At 59.2% G+C, this 24,895-nt stretch overlaps 2 protein-coding genes and 1 long non-coding RNA gene across 10 annotated transcripts in view; 2 read left to right on the top strand and 1 right to left on the bottom strand.

Moving 5' to 3' along the window:
* Positions 1-217: 217 nt before the first annotated feature.
* Positions 218-15,298, top strand: Palm (paralemmin). 5 transcript variants are annotated; one of them, XM_013505347.1, is made up of 10 exons: positions 1,948-2,306; positions 2,835-2,860; positions 4,697-4,748; positions 4,839-4,919; positions 5,153-5,283; positions 6,015-6,150; positions 6,911-6,932; positions 8,093-8,155; positions 9,872-10,003; positions 13,444-15,298. In XM_013505347.1, the coding sequence occupies exons 1-10, from the start codon at positions 2,253-2,255 to the stop codon at positions 13,977-13,979; spliced, it is 1,233 nt and encodes a 410-aa protein (XP_013360801.1). In that variant the 5' UTR covers positions 1,948-2,252; the 3' UTR covers positions 13,980-15,298. The 5 variants fall into 5 exon arrangements, with proteins under 5 accessions (XP_005406082.1, XP_013360799.1, XP_005406083.1 ...); XM_005406025.1 differs by lacking the exons at positions 1,948-2,306; positions 2,835-2,860 and adding an exon at positions 218-620 and having other exon boundaries at positions 8,096-8,155; XM_013505345.1 differs by lacking the exons at positions 1,948-2,306; positions 2,835-2,860 and adding an exon at positions 218-620.
* LOC106146807 lies at positions 10,204-12,655 on the bottom strand. Its single transcript, XR_001231388.1, has 2 exons — positions 12,022-12,655; positions 10,204-10,566 (listed from the first exon to the last, which is right to left on the bottom strand). It is a non-coding gene; the product is annotated as an uncharacterized LOC106146807 (long non-coding RNA).
* A 55-nt stretch (positions 15,299-15,353) lies between the features above and the next one.
* Misp (mitotic spindle positioning) overlaps positions 15,354-24,895 on the top strand; it is a 10,223-nt gene continuing 681 nt past the window's right edge. The window contains exons 1-5 of one of the 4 annotated variants that reach the window (XM_013505342.1): positions 15,354-15,521; positions 20,397-20,577; positions 21,324-23,157; positions 23,635-23,762; positions 24,207-24,245. In XM_013505342.1, coding sequence (XP_013360796.1) covers positions 21,378-23,157; positions 23,635-23,762; positions 24,207-24,245 — 1,947 coding nt within the window. In that variant the 5' untranslated portion in view covers positions 15,354-15,521; positions 20,397-20,577; positions 21,324-21,377. Of the gene's footprint in view, positions 15,522-16,822; positions 16,908-20,396; positions 20,578-21,323; positions 23,158-23,634; positions 23,763-24,206; positions 24,246-24,895 lie in introns of those variants that run through there. The other 3 variants (XM_013505344.1, XM_013505341.1, XM_013505343.1) reach the window with 3 other exon arrangements.

Genomic DNA, 24,895 nt, shown 5'->3' with positions numbered 1-24,895 from the left:
AGGGTCACAGTTCCGGTCCGGAGCAGCTCTAGGGGCACGTTCAGGGTTAAGGTTGGGGTTTATGAAGGGGCAGGGAGACCCACATGTGCTCAGCTGTGGCATAGGGACGGCTCTGGGAAGCCAGGGAGACCCCCAGGTCCAGCAGGGGCGAGGACCAGCCCAGGGCGCCCGCTCCCGCCCACTTACCCCTCCCCCAGCAGCCCCCTTGGTGGGGAGGCCCCAGGGCTCCGCTCCCGGTCCCGCCGCGTGACTCCCCTCCCCGGCCAAGGTCACGGTCAGCTGGCTCCCGTCACAGCGGCAGGAATGTCCCGGGCGCTGGGCCGCGCTGCCTGGCTGGGACCCCTCATCCCCGCGCGTGGGACGGACACGTGCGAGCCCGCCCCCACGCAGGGCTCCCGCCAGCCCTGCCGCCCTGGCCGCTGGGCGACCTTGGGACTGTTGCGTAACCTCTCTGGACCTTTTAAAAAAAACAGCCACCCTGCATTGCGAGGCCTCCCCAGGCCCGGGCCCCATGAGCTCATCGCCTGCAGCCGGATTCTCTCACGCGCGCGCTGGAGAGGCACCCTCGGGGGCCCCCGCCGCCCACGGCCACGCGCAGCCCAGATTTGGCTCCAAGCTCCGTAAAAATAATCGCCGGAGGGTGGGACGCCTGTGCGCGGTGGTGGGCTGCTCCCCGGGCCCTTGGGCAGCGTCTCTTTGCTCTAGGTCCTCCGTACCCTTAGCCAAACTCAGCTTTGCCAGCCAGTTGTAAGCTCTTTTGTGTTGTGCGGCCCGTGGTGGTGGTGGTGCCCACCTGCAGTCCCAGTGATGGGGAGGCTGAGGCAGGACCGTTGCTGCAAGTTCAAGACCAGCTTGGACTACTTAGTGAGACCCTATCTCAAGTAAACAAACGAAAAGATCTTCTGTGATGTGGCCTGTGCTGCCCCTGACCCGCCCCCCCCCCCACCGCCCTTCAAGACCTCAGGGAGACGCTATTTCCTTCCTTGCCCTGTTCAAGCCCCTCCCCCACAGGACGGGACAATAATCCCAGGCAACTCCCAGGACCGGTGTCCTAACAGACTGATGCCTTTATGGCCTGTTCCCCTGTCTGTGAAATAACAGCGATGGCGGGGCAGGCTGTGATGAGACCCTGAGAGTTTTTACTTTATTGTTGTCTTTGTTTTTCTTTTTTGGTCTTTTTGAGACACCGCTATGCAGTTCAGGCTGGCCTTGAGCTCACTTTGTAGCCCAGGCTGGTCTCGAACTCGCAACGATCCTCCTGCCTTAGCCTTCTGAGTGCTGGGATTACAGGCATGCGCCATCATGCCTGGCTGCTTTATTGTTGTTTTGTTAGAGTTGAAGACTATTTTGCTTTATTTTCGGGAGTTTATGAACTTGTATACACTCTTGTGTTAACCTTGGCTGCTTCATCCAGACCCTTTCTGGGATGGATGGGTGTGAGCCCTAAAACTGGAAGCACCCCAAAGCTGAGTGTGGTGGTGCACACCTGTAATCATAGGACTCTGGGAGGCTGAGGCAGGAAGGTATCAAATTCCAAACTACCCTGAGCAATTTAGCAACTTAGCCAGACCCTGTATCAAAATACAAACTAAAAAGGGCTGGGGATGTAGCTCAGTGGGAAGGCCCAGGTTCCAGTCCCCAATACTGGGGGGAAAAAATTGGAATCGTCCTCCTTGCCCCACCCTGGGGACCTGTCTCCCCGCCCCCAGGCAGCCCCTGGAGCCCGTGAGAACCCTAGCAGCCCCCAAGTGCCAGGCTGGGGGTAGGAGATGCTTGCTGCAGGCCCCACCCCCGCGTGCCGGGGCCTCCTCGTTGCCATGGGGACGGTGCGGTTGCCAGGGCGACCGCCTCCCGCGGGCCGCCATCCATCACAGGCAGTGGCGGCTCCCGGAGGCGGGGCGTGGGGCTCTAGCGCCCCCAGACCTGGGGGTGGCTGATGGAGGGGTGGAGGGGACAGGGAAGGGATGGCAGCCCAGGCCCCCTGCCTGAGGCCCTTCCCGAGGCAGATGGAGAGGGACCACGGACGTCCTCTTCCTGGGCCACCCTGGAGACACTGCCCCGGGCCTCTCTGCCCTGTGTCCCTCTGACCTTCCCCTGCCCTGGCTCAGGGGACAGGCGCCCAGCGAGGACACTGTTCTCCTTGTCTTCAGCTTGGGAAGCCAGACACACAGCCGTCCCTGTGTCCCTCTGTCCAGCCTGAAAGGCCACCTGACCGCTGGGGTGGGGACAGGGCACCAGGCAACCAGCCCAGCATGGCCCTGTGTGCTGCAGCGTGGACCCCCGGCCTAGACCTGGCTCCTTCCTGGGTGGGTCCCCGGAGGCCATGCTGGACTGGGAAAAGGAGGGACCAGGGTGCGGCTCCCAGCTGGCCGGAGGGTAATTTGCTCAGCGCCTCTGCCTCCCGCTCTCTGGACATGATTTCCAGCTTGGGGAGAATTCACCAGGCGGGCCAGACAGCAGGGTCCAACGCTTTGTGCTCATGAAGAGCACCCCTGGGCTGGAGCAGAGGGAGTGATGGGGAGGCTGGTGGGGGAGAGGTGGACAGCGGCTGGGCCAGGGGCTGGTGGCACAGGCCTTTAACCCCAGCACTTGGGAGGCTGAGGCAGGAGGACTGCTGCAAGTTTGAGGTCCACCTGAGCTACATAGTGAGTTCAGGGCCAGCCTGCACGACATGGCGAGACTCTGTCTCAGAAAACCAAACCTAAACAACAACAACAAACAAACCATCTCTTAGAAAACCAAACTGACAAAAAATAAAGGGGCCAACCCAGAACCACAGCCAAGCTGGCCTGCCAGCCAGAAAGCTGGACCAAGCCTTTCCTGACCCCGTGCAGCCGAACCCAGCCTCCCTACAGAACAAGTAAAGAAGACACAGGGCGCGGCTCGCGCTTCAGAGGCCCTGGGAGGGACAGAGAGGCACAGGTGCCGGCCTGCCGGGAAGGGCGGGGCCGGTGGGGTCACCTGTCAGGGCGTGGGAGCCGGTGACTTCCCAGGCCCCACTGAGGCCGGGAAAATGAGCCCGCGAGGAGTGGGCAGGGCGCCGTGGGCTCCGGGCTGTCTGGATGCAGAGGCCGCCCAGGCTGTGGTCCGGGCCCTCCGTGCCCCTGCTGTGCCTCACTTCTGCAGGTGGGGAAACTGAGGCCTGGGAGGAGAGCTCTTCAGAGGCCCTGGTGGCTTTGGGCTCCAGGATCCCAGGCCAAGGGGTGCTGGGGCGGTGCGGGGCCCCAGGACAGGCTGTAACTTCAGCCCCCGTGAAGATAAGGGGTGGTGTGAGGGAGGGCCCTGGCTCCCTCCGCCCCCAGAGCCACGGGCTGGCCCTGCCAGGTTCCCAGCGGCGGGGAAGGGCAGTTCTCCCGCTGCCCCTCCCCCTCGCCGTGGCAGGGCTCGGCGCCTGTCTCCTTTGGGCGCGTCTGGTGGCACTGCTGTTAGTTAAGTGCCTATGTAAGCTACCCTTGGGCCCCGAGGCTGAGACAGCCCTGGCTTCCTCCCACAAAAGCCACGAATAAAGCAAGGCCAGGGACAGCGCACCCGTCATCCCAGTACTCAGAGGCTGAGGCAGGAGGATCACAAATTCCAGTCCAGTCTGGATAACTTAACAAGACTCCTTAAAACAATTTTTTTTTAATACAAGGTCTAGCTATGTAGTGCAGGCTGGGCTGTAACTCATGGCAGTCCTCCTGCCTCAGCTTCCTAGTCTGTGATTACAGGAATGTGCCACCATACTGACTTAAAATAAATTTGAAAAAAGGGAGACTGGGAGATGTAGCTCAGGGATAAAGCATCCCAGGTCTTCTGGTCTTCTTCTTTTGTCTTTTTGAGACAGGGTCTCACTGTGCAGTTCAGGCTGGCCTTGAGCTCTGGGGTTTTGTTTTTGTTTTTGTTTTTGTTTTTGTACTGGGAATCGAACTCAAGACCTTGTGCTTGCCAGGCAGGCCCTGAGCTCACTTTGTAGCCCAGACTGGTTTCACACTTGCAGTGATCCTCCTGCCTCAGCCTCTCCAGTGCTGGGATTACAGGCGTGCGCCACTAGGCTGGGCTTTTCATCCTAGGTCTCAAATCCCCAGGACAGAAAAAAACAAAAAAAGTCCTGGTTTCGATGGGGTCAACTGAGCCCCGCTGTTTCCTTCTGCGAGTCCTTGGGAAGCCAGTGCCGCTGGGCCAGCCAGTGTGGGCTGCGTGGGAAGCCTTAGATGTCCGGGCTGGCATCAGGGACCCTGCAGCTATGTGTTGCCATGGCCTGGTGGGCCCTTCGTGCTGTACTGCCCGTGCCCCTGGCAGCTGCAGAAAGCTGCGTGGTGGGTAGGAGGGTCCGGCGGCGCTGTCCTGATCTGTCCTCCGCTCTGGGCCACAGGGGAGGGACGTGGGTCTTCCCCAAACCCCTTTCTCTGACCTTGGGTGCCCGGTGAGCTCCTATGCAGCCTTTACCACCCAGCCTTCCTGTCCTTTCCCAAGCTCTTCTTGCCTCTCTCAGCCCCATCCGGAGGGAGCTGCAGGAGGGTTTGCTGAGTGACTTCATGAAGTGTAAGGCAGAGAGAGAGAGGGGGAGAGAGCAGCACAGTGCCCAGCGGGCCGGGAAGTGGCCACTTAACAGAGGAGGAGCCTGGGCGGGCGGGGAGAACCCTGCCCCGTCCCATCACCTGGACGGGGAGGGCGGCGGGAGGCGGGGGTGATCAGCCCGACTTTTGTCCGTCCCCAGGGTCCTGACCGCGGACACCGCATCCCAGCAGGAGAGGCTCCAGGCCATCGCAGTGAGTCTCTGAGGCTGGGGCTGTGGGGTGTGGATGGGGATCCCGGGCCCCCAGGCCCACCCTGCTGATGTGAGGGCGCCTGCCTTCCAGGAGCGGCGGAAGAGGCAGGCAGAGATCGAAAACAAACGGCGGCAGCTGGAAGACGACAGGCGGCAGCTACAGCACCTGAAGGTGGGACCCGGGGGCCGCAGAGGGGGAGGTGATCGGGACCCCAGATCTTTTGAGGGGCGTTGAGGTAGGATCTTGCTATGCAGTTTAGGCTGGCCTTGAGCTCACTGTGTAACTCAGGCTGATGTTGATCTTGTGGCAACCCTCCTGCCTCAGCCTCTTGAGTTGCAGGCGTGTGCCACCATGCTTGGCTCACGGCCCCAGATCTGACCCTCACCTGCATCCCTGTGATCCAGTCCAAGGCACTGCGGGAACGCTGGCTGCTGGAGGGGACGCCGTCCTCAGCCTCTGAGGGGGACGAGGACATGCGGAGGCAGATGCAGGAGGACGAGCAGAGGGCCCGGCTCCTGGAGGAGTCCATCTGCAGGTGGGTGGTCACGTCCAGGGCAGGGGTGCTCGGGTGGGCTCTGGTCCCATCTGGTCCCCATGTGAGCCCAGGCTGCCCCTTTCCTCTTGGGACAGCAGGTGTGTGCAGCAGGCGGGCGTGTGGCGTCAGGGCGGAACCTGCCTCGGCCTCCCCTGGGCTTTCCTGGCGCCAGCCCAGCTGGCCGCGCCCACAACCCAGTGCTGATGGCAGCTGAGGCAGCTGGGCGCAGGAAGTGGGGAGGGGACAGGATGGGAAAGTGGCCTGGGGACAAAACGCCTGGGTTTCCGGGCTGGCGGCGGGTGGGAGGGCCAGGCCCAGCTTGGGGCACAGGGTCACTGCAGAGGGAAATGATGACCAGAATCCTGGAGTCTGTGCCGCCTGGGAGGGACGGGACAGAGCGGCCCAGCCCCGGCTCCCGCCAGGAACCTGCACAGGACACAGCCTGGCCTGGCCCAGAGAGTCCCCAGCCGTGCCTCTTCTGCCCCGGTTGGTGTTCTGTGAGACAGGCTCTCACTGTGGAGCCCAGGCTGGCCTTGTGCTTCTGGAAGCCCCGCTGCCTCAGCCTCCCAGGTGCTGGGCTGTCGGGCGTGCGTCACCACACCTGGCTCCCAGTTGTGGGGCGGCAGGAGGAGAGCAGCTCTGGGGGTTTCGTTTGACACCGTGCATGGGGTAGGAAGTGCCAGGGAGGCGCAGGGCGCACCGCGGGCGCACCTCACCCCTGCCTTCCCTAGGCTGGAGAAGGAGATTGGTGTGCTGGAGAGCGGAGAGGTGAAGGAGAACGCAGCTGCCCCCAGCCCAGCCCGGGCACCGGCCCCCAGCGCCACTCGGGAGGAGCCCAAGGCTGAGGTGGTGCTGAATTCACAGCCGGTAAGGGGTGACTGGGCCGGGCAGGTCCCTGAGTGAAACTGCACCCCTTCCTGACCAGGACAAGTTGCTTTGTCCTTCTGGGCCACATTTTCCCCACCTGTAAGGTGCAAGAGCACCCAGGTGTGGTGACACATGCCTGTCATCCCAGCATTTGGGAGGCTGAGGCAGGAGGATTGCTGGGAATTTGAGGCCAACGTAGGCTACATAGTGAGTTCAAACCCACTACACAGGGAGACCCTGTCTCAAAACAACAGCAACAAAATTTAAAAAGGACTGGGGATGTAGCTCACCCGAACCTCATCAGAATCTCAACAGAGTGCCTGGCTTCTGCCCACCTGAGCTGCAGCTGGGAAGGCAGCACTCCTCAGACCTACCCTGTCTGCTTGCCAAGGCCTGATTTTGGGGAGAGTAAGGACACGTAGACTCTTTCCTCTTGGGAGGCCCCAGGCACTGTGGGATACCCCTACCCTGCACCCAAGGAACCGTCTGATTCAGGTCAGGGCTGCCCAGGCTTCCCATAGGATGTAGGTTTTGAAGGTCAAGTAGGAGTTCTCCAGTGGGCTACTGGGGTTGAGAGAGAAAGAAATTGCCCCTCTGAACAAGGACACAACCCAGGGATGTGGGAGACGGGTAGCGGGTGCATCTGGGGTGACCCGACAAGTTCCTGAGCCCGCAGCTGGTCCTCAGCCAGGAAAGGGGACCCTGGTCAGCCGAGGAGGCCAGGCGCAGGCGCTGACCTCTCTCTCTCTCTCTCTTGCAGACCGCGGCGGGCACGCCCAAAGGTAAGGCTCCGGGAGGGATGCGCGGCTGGCGCCCTCTGGTGGCCAGAGAGGGGATGGCAGAGGGATCACAGATGGTTATTGTTGCTACTGAACCCTGATTTGAGCTTGGATCTGGTATTACCGTCATTTCGCTGAATTTTCTCAACATCACTGGGGTGGAGGCGCCACAGCACCCAGTGAGGGATGAGGAAGCAGGCTGGCAGGGATGTCCTGAGTCTGTTGCGGCCCGAGTTGTAGGGGGGTCTACACCAGGTACAGGGGCGGCTGAGCTTGGTCCCTCACCCACTGGGTCTGAGCTCCTTGCCTGCAGCAGGCTGCCCTCCGCTTTTGCGACTGCAGAATGGGGTGAGAAGTCAGGTGTGGTGGCGCACACCTGTCATCCCAGCACTCTGGGAGGCTGATGCAGGAGGATCACAAGTTTGAGACCAGAGTGGCCAGTGTAGAGAGAGATCCTATCACAAAATGAAAAACAAAAAGGGCTGGGGATGTGGTTCAGTGGTGAGCTCCTGCCTAACATGCCTGAGGCGCTGAGTTCCATTCCCAGCAAGTAAGAAAAAAATGTGCGGGGTATGGCGGTGCGCACCTGTAGTCTCAGTACTTAGGAGGCTGAGGCAGGAGGATCAGTACGAGTTCCAGGCTATCCTGGGCTACATGGCAAGACCCTGTCTCAAAACACCAGAAAAAAAAAATTAAAGGAGAAAGAATGAAAGAAGAAAATACATGTGCATATATTACAAGCTTATTACATTCCTTAGGTCACTGTACAGCAGACTTATTAAACATATATTACATGTTTCAATACGTATTGAACGTGTCTGGAGTCACGTTTCTTGCGGGGCATGGGATTGGCGGCCCCTGAGGAGGCTTTGGCCTGATTCGCAGAGCATTAATTATTCACGAGAGGTGTCTCCTTGTCTTACCGGAGAATTACAAATTAATAATTAAAAAAATCTGGGCTGGCCTCTCCAGGATCCTGTGAAAATCGTTTGGGCGGAAAGAAGAGAGGGCTGTGGCACTGTGTGTTTCCTCTGGGAAGGGATTGGGTGTGTGTTGGGGTCCGGGTGTGTCGGGCTCCGGTGTCCCCGGGGTCCGGAGCATGCACAGGGGGCTCTGGGTGCCGGGCCACGCCTCTCGCTGACCTCCCTCTCCCCTCTGTCCAGCAGAGCAGAGAGTCTCCAACACGCCAGTGCGCATGGCCGACGGCTCCACCATGATGAAGGCAGGTGGGTGGATCCTCGTCCCCGCCCCGCATCTCGCTGCCGTCCGGGGTCCCCCTCGGTCCCTGCAGGCCCTGGCGGGATGGGGGACCCAGGCCGGCCCTTGCAGGGTCTCGTGGGCCGAGGTCACACAGTGACGGCTGGATGCAGGCCACAGCTCTGCTTTGACGCCTTTGTCCCTCGCTGGTCCAGGCTTCCCTCCGAAGACGGGCCTCACGCATGGCAGCACTAACATGACAGCCACGGCTTCCCTCCCTCTTGACCTCCAGGCCCATGCCTGGAACACGCTTACCACACATCCTCCCTGCTACTGGCCACAGACATCAGGACTGGCTCCTGGGGAGAGGGGGCGCCATAACCCTGGAAGTGGCCACACCGGGCTGTGGCATTGTCATGCTTTGGGGGCTTCGTACCAAGAAAAAAAGCTTCCACAGTGTATGAGTCGAGTTCAAGTCCCTTTCCTGGCACTTTGTACAGTGCACAACCTGCCCAACTGTGTGGGAAACCTTGGAAATAGATTTTTTTATGGGCAGAAGTGTTAGCACAAGGACAAGGGATTAAATAACCATCATTCAGTCATTCAACAAGTGCTTATGAAGTACCTGCTGTGTGCCAGGCATGGGGCTCATTCTGGGAGGGCTGATATTCTGGTGGGAGCGGCTGGCTATTTAGTTAACTTCTGGAGAAAAGTAAGTCAGAGAACACTGAACTGGAGGGAGGAGAGTGTTCCTAGGGCTCTGTGGCTGCGGGGAGGACTTGGGCTTTGTCCTGGCAAGAGGTGGGAGCCATGGAGGGCTCTGGATGGAGGAGGGACCTGACCTGGGTGTTCACAGCTCCCTCTGGTGGTGGCTGGAGGACAGACTGGGAAGGTCCGGCTGCAGGGTCCAGGGCTTGACACTGGGAACCGGCTGCGGGTGAATGACAGGTCAGGTGGCCACGGGGGGCAGTGCCAGGGACTGGAGGCAGCCGAGGTGGAGCCGGGGGTGGAGCAGGCTCGGGCAAGGTGGGGTCGGGGCCCGTGTGGGACAGAGTCCTTCGGAACGGGTGCTTGTGGAGAGGGATGACACCCAGCAGAGAGGAGAGCTGGGCGGGAAAGGGGCTCCAGGGCAGAGAGCAGCCTCCGAAGCCACGAGGCCGCCAGCTTTGCGTCCCCGAGGGAGCCAGGCCGGGGCGGGCCAGACCTCGGTGCAGACGGCCCCAGGCTGAGCAGCGCCCAGCGACCCTGATGTGCTCAGGGAGCCCAGGTGTGGAGGCACAGCGCGGGGGCTCGAGGTCAGATCCAGGTGCCCAGGTCAGTGCCCGGGGACTGCATGTCCAGGTGGCAGAGGTCAGGCCAGACCCCGCGAGTTCCAGCCTGGACTGTGTGCCCAGGTGAGGCTGGGCCTCCTCCTCCTCTCATCCCACTCGCAGGCACTAGGAACAATTTCTGGGCGCCGCGACAGGACCAGGGCTGGAGACACAAGAGCTTGGTGGCCGAGCGGGCCGGGGGTGCAGAGCTGGAGAGGCAGGGAGGCAGGCTGGGGCTCCAGGATGGGCCTTGGACGCCAAGGCCAGGCACTGGGGAGCTACAGCAGGCTGTGGAGCTGGGGCGGGCGCGTCCGGCGCTGCGTTCGGGTCTTACCACTGCTTTTGCTCGCTGCTGGCCTCCCTGCCCCGCTTGGCTGCAGTCCGGCGGGGGGCATGGGGTGTGGGACGCGGTTAACCCCGTGCCTCTCATGCCAGCCATGTATTCGGTCGAGATCACGGTGGAGAAGGACAAGGCAACCGGGGAGACCAGGGTGCTGTCCAGCACCACGCTGCTCCCCCGGGAGCCGCACCCGCAGGGCATCAAGGTCTACGAGGACGAGACCAAAGGTACGCGAGTCCTAGGGACAAGGACGCCGCTCACTACCTGGGCGCGGTGGCGCACGCCCATCATTCCAGTGCTGGGAGGCTGAGGCGGGAGGATCCCTTCAAGTTTGAGGCCAGCCTGGGCTACACAGTGAGTTCAAGGCCAGCCTGCACTACACAGTGAGACCCTGTCTCAAACAAAACAATACACAGCCTACACATGGTTCATGGAAATGACCACTGTGTTGATAAAAGACCACAGGAAAACAGCGGGGCTGCGGATCAGTGTCTGGACTGGGGAGGGCTGGGCGAGGCGTCTCAGAGGAGGTGATGGGGCTCTTGGGGTGGGCGCAGGGCGCAGGAACGGGGCGCTCCGTGGGTGCACAGCATGGGCAAGGCGGCGTGCACGTGGGCAAGTGAGGCACGGGGCACTGGGCCGTAAGCCGGGAGCGGGGCTGGGCTGTGTCCTTGGGCACCTTGGGTGGGGTGAGTTGAGCCGTGGGCGGAGGCTGAGCTGGTTAGAAATGCTTCTTCCGGCGGCCTGGGTGTGGTTCAGTGGGGTGAGGTCCTGGGCTCCATCCCCAGCTCTGCAGAAAATAAAGATGAGTCAGTTGGTAAAAAACGCCTTGGAGGGGGGGTTTAGCTCAGCGGCACAGCGCCTGCCTGGCAAGCGTGAAGTCGTGAGTTCAATTCCTGGTACTGGGAAAAAAACAGCACCTGCCTGACAAGTGCAAGGTCATGAGTTTGATTCCCGGTAGGGGGGGGGGAACACAAAACAAAACAAAACAAAAAACAAACAAAAAAACGCCTCGGGCCGGGGATATAGCTCAGAGGCACAGCACCTGCCTGAGTTCGATTCCCGTGCCAAAAAAAACCCAAACAAAACAACAACAAAAAGCCTTCTGGTGGCCATCAGAGGGCGCCCACTAGCAGGGCTGAGCAAGTCTCTCTGGAGGTGGATTTACATACTGCACAGTTCAGCTCCTCCAGTGTGATTCAAGAGGTTTGGGTACAGTCATGATGTTGTATAGCCATCCCTTCTGACTAGTTCCAGAACATTCCATCCCCCCAGAAGGAAGCCCCACCCATCCCCATGACAGTTAACCGCCCCCTCCCAGCCCCAGCACCCACAAATGCACTTCCTGTCCCTGGAGTCGCCCGTCCTGAGTGTTTCCTGACCATGGACCCCATGCCCTGTGTCCTGCGTCTGGCGTCTCTCACTGAGCCTGGCCTGAAGGTCTGTCCATGCTGTGGCGAGTGTCACAGCCTCTCCCTTTTCCTGGCTGAGTAATATTCCTGCATGTGTGTCCAACTATGCACACCAGGTTATTTCCACCGCCAGGATTTGAAATGCTGGACACATACGGACACCCATGTTCATTGCCTTCAGGTAGGAGGCCAGGTTACACAGTGACTCTGTTTACGCTGTGTAGCCTGATGTTCTTAAAGGTGATTCATTTCTGGAGAGTTCATGATGCTACTCAAGGGGTCCTGTCATACTGGCTATGATGATGCACACTTGTCATCTGGGCTACTCAGGAGGCTGAGGCAGGAGGATCACAAGTTCAAGACCAAATGGGCACCGGGCGTGGTGGCGCACGCCTGTAATCCCAGCACTCGGGAGGCTGCGGCAGGTGGATTGTTGCGAGTTCGAGACCAGCCTGGGCTGCAAAGTGAGTTCAAGGCTAGCCTGAACTGCATAATGAGACCCTCTCTCAAAAAGACACAAAAAAAAGACCAAATGGGCAATTTAACAATTAAGGCCAAGCGTAGTGGCGCACCCCTGTAATCCCAGCACTCAGGAGGCTGAGGTAGGAAGATTGCTGTGAATTTGAGGCCAGCCTGGGCTACAAAGTGAGTTCAAGGCCAGCCTGGTCTGCATGGCGAGACGCTGCCTCAAAAAGAAAAAAAAAAAAAAAAATTTAAGGAGACTTTGTCTCAAAACAAAAAATAAAAAGCTGCAAATATAGCTCAGTGCAAAGACCCTGGGTTCAATCACAGCCACAAAAAAATGGGTCCCCTGAGGAGTTTGGGGAACATACCTGGTTGAGTCCCAGCTCTGTGGCCCTGGTCAGGGGTGATACACCAACAGTGTCCTCACCCCCAGCTGCGCCCCGCCTCTGCCTGGCTCGCAGCCCTTGGGGACTCAGGACCTGTGAGACTGGACTCTGGTTACTTAGCAATGGAAGGTGATCCATTTCCATGGCAACCAGGGCTCAGATTCCTGTGTGGGGCCGTGGCCAGTGGGAAGGACACGCCCTGCCCTCTGGGCCACCACAGTCCCCACAGGTGTCCTTTCCCGGGACTCGAAACCAGAGCAGAGTGCACTTTCTGCCTGGCCAGCGTCCAGGACGGCAGCCTGACCCTTGGCCAGGAGGAGACAGTGACTGCAGCCACTTCCCTCCTCCCCGAGCAGCTGGGCTGCGGCCAGAGACCCTGCTTAACAGGACCAGGTCCCTCTGGGTCCCCCTGGCCACTGGCCAAGTAGTAAATGACAGAGAAGCAGTGCTGTGAAGTCTTCATGGGCCGTCACTAGGAAACAGAGACAGCACAGGAGCAAAACTGTGATTGAAGGTCTATTAAATAGCTGGGCACGGTGCGCACCTGTCATCCCAGCACTGGAAGGCTGAGGCAGGAGGATCCTAAGTTCAAGTCCAGCCTGGGCAATTTAGTGACTTAGTGATATACCCTGTCTCAAAATATTAAGAAAAGCTTGAGGATATAGCTCAGTGCAAAGGCTTTGGGTTTGATCCAGCACAAAAAAAAACAAAAACAAAAACAAAAAAACCCTACGGGCTACAATACATAGTATGATGGTGTACTCTGTAACATGTAATCCAGGCTACTCAGGAGGCTGAAGCAGGAGGACCAGGAGTTCAAGACCAGCCTAGGCAATTTAAGAAGACCCTGTCTCAAAAGAAAAAGTAAAAACAGATGGCTGGAGGTGTAGCTTAGTATTTTCTGGATTCTATTCTTAGTACTGCCAAAAAATATTATAACAACTACCAAGTGAACGCAAAGACTGAAGTGATGAGTGCCCCCGAGGCTCCCAGATCGTGAGCCATCACAGCCCACCCCAGTAGGGGGCTTTTCGGTTTTCTTTCTTTTTTCTTTGAGGTGGTTTCACTACGTAGTTGAGGCTGGCCTTCATCATGCAGTATGTCTCTGCCTCAGCCTCCCAAGAGCTGGATGGCAGGAATGTGCCGCCACACCTGGCAAAAAAAAAATTTTTTTTTTGAGACAGGGTTTCACTCTGTAATTCAGTCTGGGCTTAAACTCACTATGTAGCCCAGCCTGGCCTTAACCTCCTGGCAATCCTGCCTCAGCCTCCCGAGTGCCGGGATTACAGGCGTGCTGCACCGTACGCAGCCTGGCAAGCTTTCTGCCAGTGAGAGTTGCCTTGCTCCTCACCTGCCAGCTGCCCTCCTGCCCCTCCTGCTCACTCTCTCTCTCTGTCCCCGCAGTGGTCCATGCCGTGGATGGCACCATGGAGAATGGGATTCACCCGCTCAGCTCCTCCGAGGTGGACGAACTCATCCACAAGGCGGACGAGGTCACCCTGAGCGAGGCAGGGTCCACAGCTGGGGCAGCGGCAGAGAGCCGGGGGGCGGCGGCGGGGGAGGAGACCGTCCGGACCACGCCGCTGCGGCGGGAGATCACTGGGGTCCAGGCCCAGCCTGGTGAGGCCACGTCGGGCCCGGCCGTCCCGCCCGGCCAGGAGCCCCCGGTCACCATGATCTTCATGGGCTACCAGAACGTGGAGGACGAGGCCGAGACCAAGAAGGTGCTGGGGCTCCAAGACACCATCACCGCGGAGCTGGTCGTCATCGAGGACGCGGCGGAGCCCAAGGAGGCCGCGCCGCCCAACGGCAGCGCCTCGGAGGCCCCCGCCGCCCCCAGCCCCAGGGAGGAGGACCAGGCCGGGCCCGAGGCCGCCACCAGCGACCCCCAGGACCTCGATCTGAAAAAGCAGCGCTGTAAATGCTGCTCAATCATGTGAGCCGGCCCGGCCCCCAGACCCCGGCCCCGCCCTGCGTGACACAGACCCACCAGCCCGGCCCCTCCCAGCGCCCAGCGCCCGCCGCCCGCCGCCTCGCGGCCTGAGACACGCGCGTCCGCACCGGCCCCTGAGTTTTCTTTCCGCTGAAGAGGGTCGGGATCCCGCCCGTCACCACGCCCCACACGCACCCCGCCTCTGAGCCGTGCACTTTGCACCCGGTGGGAGGGACACGGGCCGCCCACTTTTCTGGAACGAGGGCCCCTGCACCCCAAAACTTGTGGCAGCTTCACAGACGTGGCCACTGTGTCCGGCTGGAGTAGCCCATGGCCTCTCCGCCACCCCAGGCCAAGCCTGTGCCTTTCTGCCACCTCCGATGGTCTCTCCGATGGGACCTGGAGTCCCAGGGTCCCCCACGAAGGCACTGGCCTCACAGGCTCGGGCAGCTGGGGGTGAGGCTGTGCTTCTTTAGGGGACAGGTTGGGCCGCCCTGGACAGCCCCAGTGGCCGTGTCCCCTGCTGGGCTTGGGCAGGTGTGCGGACCTGGGAAGCCCTGGGGCCACATCCCCACACGGGTGTCGGTAGCCCCAGGCTGTACCTGGCCGGGGGGCCACAGACTGGGGTCTCAAACTGCTTCTTGTCCCAAGCTCCTGTCCCCACTGGGCCCCTCTTCCTCCTGGTGCTAATTTGGGGACTTCAGGGGCCACCCCCGGCCTCTTCTCCAGCCCGGGCCTCTGGTCCTCCCAGAAATCAGGCCCCACTGGCCAGCTCTGCTAGGCCGGGATTGTTGCTGGGCAGGGAGGTCCCCTGGGGTGGTGCGGGAGACCCCTACTTGCCACCTGGAGTGACGTCGCAGGCCCCTCTCGCTAGAGGTGGCCTGGAGGTCCCCGCCCGGGGACAGCCACGGCGCCCCCAGCCACATGTTCTGCACAGGCCCACGCCCCCTCTCCTCAAGGGTTGGCTTTGGGCCCTGGATCCTGTTGACCTGGTCCCTAGGGGCCTGGTGCCCAGGGCTAAGGCCACCTTGTGGCCAGGTCACCACCTACAGCCACCACGGGGCAGGCTCAGTGGCCACCCTCGGGCCAGAGCCAAGGTCACTGTCGAGGTTCTGCTCCTCCGGTGGCCGGGGGGAGGGGCCCTCTCTGGGGGTGACCCGGGCAGCGGCCGGGGGCCCCCTCTGCTTCCTCCCTCGAGTCCGCCCGAGTCCCCGAGCTGTGAGCCTTCGCTGAAGTGCCCTTGCTGCCCCCTCTGCTTTCGGTGTGTGATGAGGCCCCGGTGTTCTTGATTTTCCCAGAGAAGCAAATAAAAGTGTGAAGAGCCCAGTGCCTGGAGTAATTGGATTTCACCAGTGGGGAGGGCCAGCCAGGCCGGAGGTGGGGCGGGGCCTGCAGGTGGTAGAGCCATAAAAGCAGAGGCTGAGCACTGCCTCCCGGGTCAGCCAAGTTCTCCCAGTTGCAGCTGAGCCTGCCTCCTAGGCTCACAGAGGCTGCAAGGCGCCAGAGGTGGTGCTCGATTCCCATCTGCTCCCAAGCGGCACCTGGGCAGGTAAGGCCTGGGTGTGGGGCGGCTGTGGGGTGGCTGGCCTCACTGCATGCTTCCTGGGGAGCCCTGGGTCCCACATCCATCACACCCCATTCTTCGGGCTTATAGTTCTCGGGAGACAGGGTCCCCATAAACACCCTGCACTCAGGAGAAAGTCCTGGGAAGCATATGCTTTAGGGGTTGCTCTATTCTTAGGGGACCCCCAGGTCCATGTGCAGCCTCTCTGGGCCTCAGTTTACCCACTGAGAGGCCAGTGCTGATGTGGGAGCAGGACAGTTAGCACCTGAAGTGCCCAGCACCGAGGGCGTCCCAGTCTCTGACCTCCCCGGGCCCGTGTGCCCCAAGCCTGGTCTAGCACAGTGGAGCGCAAGAAGGGGAGGAGGGCTTGGCTCAGATCCCAGCGCTGCCGTCGGATGGGGTACTTCCTGTGCCTCAGTCTCCACATCTGTGAGCCAGGGTTAAAGGCTCCCGTCTGTCCAGCCGAGTTAGATGCTCTCCACAGGGGCATACACTGGGCGGGGGCCACGTCTGTCCTTCGAACCCCAGGATTCGGAGCTGGGGGATACCTGTCCTGGGAGAGCAGACAGGTTCTGAGGGACCCCACAGTGAGAGCCAGGGCAAGGCAGGGCAGGATGGAGCCCCAGTGAGAGTGGAAGCTCCCTTGTGTCCCCTCCCCTGTATGCAGTCTTGGCAAGTACCCCACCTCCTGCAGTTGCCAGGCTCCCCAGGACCCCAAAAGTGACCTAAAACCCAGGATGGGGGGACAACTGGGCGCCTGGGGGATTCTCCCTGCAGCCCCAAGGGAGATGCCTGGGTGCTCTCCCCACTTCTAGGACAAGAAGTTGGGGCTCAGAGCCAGGTGTGGTGGCACACACTGTCATCCCAGCACTGGGGAGGCTGAGGCAGGAGGATTGCTGGAAGTTTGAGGCCAGTTTGGGCTATATAGTGAGTTCAAGTCCAACCTGAACTACATAGCAAGATCCTGCCTTAAAAAAAAAAATGTAAAAATGGGGCACAGTGAGGTCCAAGGCTTTGACCCCAGGCCTGTTGACCGTCCCTCTGGAGAGGCCAGCAGGGCAGGCCAGGCCAGCTGCACAAGGGGCTGGGACTCGGTTTCCCGCTCACAGCTGAGTGGGCCCGGGTTCCCCTCTCCAACCAGTGCTTGGGGTGGCAGAGAGCCAGCGGCGGCTGCAGGGTTTTGGGGCTGAGTTCCTGCTGCGCGGGCGCAGCGCCCGCCTCACCCAACCCCGGTATCGGTATCGTCTTTCTCCTCCTCCCGCGCTGGACTTTGTTTCCCACGCTGGGTGGGGCTGGGGGCCCTGCGGCCCTCGGGGCCGGTTCCCTGGCAGCAGACGGGCGGAGCTGCACGGGAGGCCGCAGGGAGCCGTGGTGAGGCTGGGCTGCTGGTGGACGCTGGTGGGATGGGGGTCTGCGGGGCGGGGAGGCTCTGCTTTGGGGGCCCTAGGACTCCAATCCTCTCCTGTCCCACGCTAGCCCGGCAGGGCCTCCGACTGGCACCTCAGTCTCACTCCAGGCCTTGGGCTCACCCTCAGCCCCTCACCCGGCTGGCCCTTCAGTCAAGCCCCGCGGCGCCCATCCCAGAACCCTGACCATCGAGGGGCCGTGGAGGCCCCTGTTGCTGGGCATTGTGGGGAGGCAGACCTTGTGGCGGCTTCAGGGATAAACCCCTCTCCCCGAGGGCCGGCCCAGCTTGGGGCCTAGAGTGGGGTGGCAGAGTCCAGCAGGACCAGCCTGGACGTGAGGTCCTGGCCCAGGGTCTGCAGTTCCACAGGGCCGGCGCCCCAGTGACGCCCCCAACACCGTGCCGGGAGCCCGAGCCGCCCCGGGAGCCTTTGCCCACAGGCAGAGGGTGGTGCCAGGCAAAGGGAGCAGGTGTTCAGCACCATGGCCATAAACGACCTCGCTCTGCTGCAGGGCGGGGCGGGGGGCAGCCCTGGAGGCTTCCTGGAAGGGGGGGTGGCGCTGCCCTGCGAACCTATGGACCTGTGACTTGATGGGGTCAGCTCCCCCTCTGGGCCTCAGTTTGCGCCCCTATGAACTGAGGAGAAAATTGTTCCCTCCTGAGGCAGGTGCAGTGGTGCACACCTGTGACCCTAGCTGCTCAGGAGCCTGAGGCAAAAGCATCCCAAATTCAAGCCAAGCCTGAACAACTTAGGAGATCCTGTCTCAAAAAATAAAAATGGCTAGGGATGACGTTCAGTGGTGAGCACTAGCTTCAAGTGCATGAGGCTCTGGGTTCCATCTCCAGCACTGAAAAAAAAAAAAAAAAATTATGGACTCTAAAACAGCAGAAAGGAGAGGCTGGTGTGAAGTGGTTGGTGTGTGGGGATTGATGCAAGATGGCAGGCACCGTGGCAACTATGAATGTCACCCTGAGGCCTCAGAGGCTGATTTTCCTCCCTGGGGCTTCTGTGCACCACACATCACACTCAGGTGCCCAAGGCCCTAAGCATTGTCCTCCAAATCTTTGCAAGAGAAGCACCTGCCCCAGGCTACCCCAAGATCAGGCAAGGACCCAGGATGTAAGTATAAGGTCTACAACCTAGGGCCAGGGATATGGCTCAGCAGCACAGTGCCTGCCTGGCAAGTGCAAGGTCCTGATTAAGATTCCCGGTACAAAAAAAAAAAAAGAAAAGGAAAGGTCTACAACCACCGCAGCAGAGTGGGTCCCCGCAGCTTTGAGCCCAGGAGGAGGGACCCCACCCGATGGCTGCCATGAGTCACCACAGAGGACTGGGTGGACGGGCTGGGAAAGATGCACCCCCACCCTGGACCCACCCAAGGGGAGTCCCAGCCCCACACCCACAAGTGCTGAGCCGTAGTGGACGTCCCGGGTTATAAATCCCGCCCAGTAAATGTCAGCTCACTCACTAGGCAAACACACTGGTAACCACTGCCCGCCCCAGGGCGTGGGGATGGTGGGGTGTGCCCTTCTGCCAGCGCTGGCATGAGGGGATCAGGGCTGCAAGGACGGTGGAGTCTGTGACCCCAGGGCTGAGCACGGGGTGTGTGGAGCGGGCTATGTGTTCATCTGGTCTTTTTTTTTTGGTTTTTCTCCGGTACTGGGAACCGAACTCACGACCTTGCGCTTGCCAGGCAGGCGCTTTTGCGGCTGAGCTAAATCCCCAGCCCCTCATCTGGTCTTTTTGTTTATACTGAGGATGGAACCCAGGGTCTCCCCACTAAGCTGCATCCCCAGCCTTTTCCATTTTCCAAATTTTGAGACATTGTCTCTCTAAACCACTGATTTTCCCAGCTTGGGTTCCAACCTGGAATCCTCCTGCCTCAGCCTCTCCGAGTGCTGGGGTGACATGTACAGCACCACGCCCGGTTCAGCCAGTCTTCTTGAATCAGGCTCTGGCCTGCAGGAGGGTGCTTGCCTGGGGCACAGGTGGGGCAGGTGCTGGGCAATGATCTCAGGTGGGTGAAGACAGACCTTCGATTGGAATATTACCCAAGCACCTCCCAGCTGATTGGGAGGCTGAGGCAGGAGGATCACAAGTTTAGCCCAGCCTGGGTAATTTAGCAACTTAGTGAGACCCTGTTTCATTTTTTGTTTTGTTTTGTTTTTTGTTTGTTTTTCTCCCGGTACCAGGAACCGAACTCACGACCTAGCGCTTGCCAGGCAGGCACTTTGCCACTGAGCTAAATCCCCAGTCCGAGACCCTGTTTCAAAAGAAAACTTTTTTCTTTTTTTAAATGGCTGGGACCCAGGTGTGGTGGTGCATGCCCATAATCCCCGCACTGGGGAGACTGAGGCAGGAGGATCAATGGAAGTTCAAAGCTGGCCTGGGCTACATAGTGAGATCCTGTCTCAAAAAAAAAAAAGCCTGGGATGGAGATAGAGCTCACTGGTGAGCACGTGCCTAAGGTGTGAGCCCCTGGGTTTCATCCTCAACATTACTGAATAGAAGTACACACAGAAGTAAAAATATACAAAAAAAAAAATAAGAATATACACAGAAGCTGGCATGACACAGCGACTGGCTGGAACACCATTCCCGTGACGTGGTTTCATGTGGCTAGATGCCACACTCTGGTTTAGGGAGAAGCTCTTTTTCTTTTTCTTTGTTTTTATGGCTTATTTCATTTTGGGTACTGAGGTTTGAATCCAGGGCTTCACACTGAGCTCCATTCCAGCCCTTTTAATTTTTTATTTTGAGATAGGTTTTGTCAAAGTTGCTAAATTGCCCCTGCTGGGCTGAACTTGTGATCCTCCTGCCTCAGCCTCCCAAAGTGCCACAATCACAGGCTTGCATCCCCCACACCCAGCTTCAGGCAGGGGCTCTGCTCTGCTTCTGAGACCCAGATGGAGCGCCAGCCTCGAGCTGGTGCAGAGGTCTTCGGAGTGAGCCGTGGGTCGAATGGACCCGGGTGTGACAGGGACAACTTGGCTTGGAGCTCTGCGTGCCCTGAGCCCCTCTCCCTGATTTTCAAGGCCCAGCATGGGAGATGCTCAGACAGTGGCTCTGAGGGAATGGAACCTGGGGCCTCCTGGGAGGAAGTGTCCTGGAGGTCAGCGGAGGGAGCCGTGCAGGGTGAAGAGCAGCTGAGAGGTCGGGCTTGGTAGAGACGCTGGTGGTGTGGGAGGGTGACTCCTAGTACCCTGGGAGAGCAGGATGTGTGAGGACAGTGGGTCAGGGTGTCACCGGAGGCTCTGCAGCCCCACCTGGGGCCAGAGGCAGGGTTCAAGGTGTCCCTCACATCCTGGCTTTCCGGCACCAGAGCGGGAGGCTGTTGGGGTGACACAGGGCACCATGCTGTGCGGGAGAGGACAGAAAACCAGGATGTGGGGGCCGAGAACCTGGGAGTCACTGCCTAACTCTGGGCCTGCGTTTCCCACCTAACATCCCTCAGCAGGGAGGGCGTGGACCTGCAGGGGCCATTCCAGACTTCCAGTAAGTGCATCTCAGAGACAGCTCAGAATGAGTCAGAGGACAAAGGCTATGCACAAGAAGCTGGGTGTGGTCAAGCAGGAATATTAGATCCTACAATGGGAGCACCACCATGCCACTAACAGGAACACACAGGCCTTCAGGTATGGTTGGATCCAGGAGCTCAGACGTTTTTATGCAGTGCCAGGCTTGGGGTTGCTCCCAAGCTAGCTGTGCCTATCAGGTGATGCAAACAGCCCCAGTCATTCTCCACTTTGTCCTACCAGCCTAAAAACACTTATTGCATTGTTTTGTTTTGTTTTGGTTTGGTTTGGTTTGTGACACTCACTCTAATTCAGGCTGGCCTTGAACTTTCTATGCAGCCCAGACAAGCCTCAAACTTGTGGCAATCCTCTTGCCCCAGCCTCTCCAGTGCTGAGATTACAGGCATGCACCACCACACCTGGCCTTTCATTAATTAACTGCATTAGTTTCAAAGTCCCAAGATTTCATGTCATTGGCCAGGTTGAGTTATTTACCCATGCCAGAGCCAATCACAGAGTCCAGAGGGTGAAAGAGCATGATTGGCTAGGCTGGGTCAGATATACTGTGATTGGTTGAGCAGCCATTACTTACCCATTCTTCAACCAGTCACAGAAGTCAGCTAGTAGACAGTTGTGATTGCCTGGATTTGAGAATGGAATGCTGTGATTCACCAGGTTGGGTCAAAGAGTTGTTATTGGCTGGCCTGGACCAGAGTGGAATGGTGTGATTGGCTGGGGAGGATCACTTGCCCATCCCTCAACCAATCACACAGATTGCATGACTGGGAGTTTGTCTTTTGAGGGACTGGGAGTTATCCCTGTCTCCACATTTCCTAACCTGGGTCCATGGCTTCCTTCTTCCTCAGTGAACCTGGAGGTCTCCACCCACAGCAGAAAGGTCCGCCAAGAGCCCTGAGGAGATGGACCGCGGGACCAGATACCCCATCTTCAGTGACCCACACTCAGCTCGTGTCACTGGGCTGGCACTGGATGGGGACGCCAGTTACAGGATTGAGCTGGTGGGTGTGGGGCCTGAGGACAATGGCTGGGTTCAGGACGAGATCCAAGCTTTTCCAACGGACTGGGAGACCCATGTGGACAGCACAGAGACACGGGTGCTCCGTGGCAGATACACTGTTCTCGGCCACCCAGCGAAGGACAGGGATGAAGAGACAAAGGTTTACCTCCTGGATGCCAGCCATGGCCCTCCCAGGCAGCTGCAGGACCTGGAGCGCGAGCGCCGGGCGGTCATCCAGGGGCAGGCGGTCAGGAAAGGCAGCACAGTGGCCACGCTTCGTGGTACCCCTGATCACCAGGACGGCTGGCCACCCGGCCCCCTGCAGTCCAGTCCCCTGGAAGAGGAAGACGTGATCGACAGGGAGCAGATTGATTTCCTGGCGGCTAGGCAGCGCTTTTTGCAGCTAGAGCAGGCGGGCGTGAACAGGACCTCGGTCTCCCAGAGTCCCCTGGCCAGAGTGTCCCCAGCACGTGCCCAGCTGGGGTTCATCCAGGCCCCCAAGGCCTCACATGAGCCCCAGCTGGCCAATGGGTATGTTGTCCCCGCCGCCGCCCAGGACAAGGAGGTAGTCATGGTGGAGAAGACGGCTCGTAGTTTTGTTACTGGACCCGGCGTCCAAGCTGTGGACAACTCCAGCCCTTGGTCCCAAGCCACTAACAACTCCAGCTTCCGCTCCCAAGACAAAGGCCACCCCAGCTTCAAATCCCAAACCCCAGATGTCTCCCACCTCTGGTCCCAACCCACGGAAGACCCTGGCTCCTGGGCCCCAGAGCTCCCCAAGGAGACACCCATTGAGCGGGAGATCCGGTTAGCCCAGGAACGCGAGGCAGACCTGCGGGAGCAGAGGGGCCTGGGGCGGGCAGCTGGCCACCAGGAGCTGGTAGAGATCCTCACCCGGCCAGTGCTGACCAAAGCTAGCCTGACCGAGTCCCCACGGAGGGACCGGGGCCGCCCATCCCTGTATGTGCAGCGTGACATGGTGCAGGAGACCCAGCGGGAGGAAGACCACCGACGGATGGGCCTGCAGCCCAGTGGGACATCCACGCCTGACTGGGTCTCCGAAGACCCCCAGCCTGCACTTGAGAGGACACTGAGCTCAGAGTCCATCCTCAACCCCATGCCAGATGCCCGGGCAGCTGACCAGGCTCCAGAGACAAGGAAGGTGAACCGTATACCACCCGACGCCTATCAGCCGTACCTGGGCGGCGGGATCCCCCAGCAAGAGTTCTCACCATTCTGGGGATACCGCAAGCCTAGTGCTGCCCCCACAGCAGAGGCCAAACCTTTGGGCTCTCCAAAGTCCCTGGGTTTTCAGAGGCCTCTCTCAGAATCCTCCGGAAAACCTGTGAGCACAAAGTCCCCTAGGGGACACCTGCAAGCCAGCAGGACCACGGTGCCACGGGAGTACTTCTGCCTGCGACCCCTGCAGTTCAGGGTCCCAGAGGTGCAGCATCAGGCTGAGACCCCCCATGTCTGGGGCTGGGAGGAGGCCGGGGCCCCAGCGTTGAGGCTGAAGAGGACCCAGTCATCTGATCTGCTGGAGAGGGAGGTGGAAGATGTCCTTCGCAGGGAGCGGGAGATGGAGGAGCAGCGGAGGAGCGCTTCCTTCCCTGAAGTCTTCTCCCCAGTGTCGGAGGATGAGGGCTGTGAGCGAGACTCTAGGAGCTCCTCCAGGGCATCTGGTGAGAGGGGAAAGGCGGGGACAGGAGTGGCTATTCTGCCCTGTGATCTGGGTCGGAGCAAGGGACAGGGGAGGTGGAATTCAAGGACCCTGGGGAGGGCAAGTATCTCTTCAATCTGTTCCTTCCCCTCCATCAACTACTTAAGCCGTAGATTTTGAGGGAATGTCAACTTTGCCTTAGGTTTTTTGCTTTATGGATTTATGCAATTTGTTATTAGTTGCATAGAAGTTTGCAGATGTTTAACCTCTTGGTCAATGGCTCGTCTTTGTCAATATGCCATATCTTCCAGGGTTGCTTGGTGTTTTTCACCTTGTATCTATCCAGTTTTTCTCCACTATTTTGGTCAGTCTGTCACAACTATTTGCCTGCTCTGTCTGTCCATTGATGGTTCCAGTGCTGCAGCCAGAATCCTGGTGTCCCCAGAGCTGAGGTTGGCAATCATTTCCCAACACCCCTTCCTTCTCCCACCTCCCACAGGCATCACAGGCAGTTACTCCGTGTCCGAGTCACCCCTGTTCACCCCCATCCACCTGCACTCAGGCCTGGTATGGACGGCGGAGCCCCCGACAGACGGTGCTGCTGAGCACAGGAGAAAGGGACAGTGGGTGAGCAGAGGCTGTCCTCCTCCTCCCAGAGGCCAGCAACCCACCATGGGAGCCTCAGAGGGTCACAAAAGCCCCACGTCTATCTAACCCGGGTCTGCCTAATGTCACCATCACCATCTGCCCCCGTGACTGTGCATCGGTTTCCCCACATGTGAAGTACAATCATAAACCAGGCATCTCTCTCTCTGGGCATCTGCTCAGAGGAGCCACATAAGCAGGGTCCTTGTCCCCGTTTGAGTTCATCCCAGGGGCAAAGGTAAATGTCATGAGGGGACAGTGGGGAGATGGCCTAGAGGTTGGGGGATTGTGGGATGCTAGGAGGACTCCACAGGCAGGAGACATCTTCCCTCCTGCCCTCAATGGACACAGCTATATTTTGGACATCCGGGAGGGCACTGGCGCAGGGCAGGAAGGACAGGGCTGACCCTTGTCCTCTTCTCACAGTATGCTGGCATCAACCCCTCGGATGGCATCAACTCAGAGGTGAGTGCTCCTGAGACATAGGGGGAACACAGGATTTTCCTCACGGCCTTTTCTCCAGGGGCGGGATAATTCTGGGTGTCCTCCCCATTGGTAATGTCTGCCTGAGGTAGATTCTGCTAGAATCTGCTTGTGATGCCTTCCCAAGCACCAATGACACCAAGAGGATCCTTGTGCCACCATTTTGTCAGATGGTGGTTTTAAAGCAGATTAGGACCAAACAAGGGTACTTCTCATTTATTTATTTTCTGCAAGGCTGGGATGGAACTCAGGCCTTGCAGGGGATAGGCTGGCACTCACCACTGAGCTACATCCACAGCACTGTTTTAAAATCGTCTTTTGAGAGAGGGTCTCATTAAGTTGCCCAGGCTGGGCTTGAATTTATGTTCCTCTTGCCTCAGCCTCCTGAATACCTGGAATTACAGGTGGGACTGCACTGGACAAGACACCTAGCTATCTCAGTCAATTCATGGAATGATTTGTGGTTTTTCTTAGGCTGAGTCCAAAAAGTCAGATCCAGCCGGATGTGGTGGTACATACCTTTATAATCCCAGTATTCTGGAAAGCTAAGGCAAGAAGGTCAAAATTCAAACCCAGCCTGGACAATTTAATGAGTCAGCAAGATCCTGTCTCAAAAAAAAAAAAAAAAAAAA

The sequence above is a fragment of the Chinchilla lanigera genome, unplaced genomic scaffold, assembly GCF_000276665.1.
Source record: "Chinchilla lanigera isolate Chin_1 unplaced genomic scaffold, ChiLan1.0 scaffold00094, whole genome shotgun sequence".
Taxonomy (NCBI): domain Eukaryota; kingdom Metazoa; phylum Chordata; class Mammalia; order Rodentia; family Chinchillidae; genus Chinchilla; species Chinchilla lanigera.
This window is presented reverse-complemented; position numbering and strand designations above follow the sequence as displayed.

What these genes read in the sequence shown, in the direction of transcription:
- Palm (XM_013505345.1), top strand. Translation starts at nt 304, where the DNA reads ATGTCCCGGGCGCTGGGCCGCGCTGCCTGGCTGGGACCCCTCATCCCC. An exon ending in AGAGGCTCCAGGCCATCGCA is followed by an intron (nt 4,749 to 4,838) that starts GTGAGTCTCTGA and finishes CCTGCCTTCCAG; the next exon opens with GAGCGGCGGAAGAGGCAGGC. An exon ending in CGCGGCGGGCACGCCCAAAG is followed by an intron (nt 6,933 to 8,092) that starts GTAAGGCTCCGG and finishes CCCTCTGTCCAG; the next exon opens with CAGAGCAGAGAGTCTCCAAC.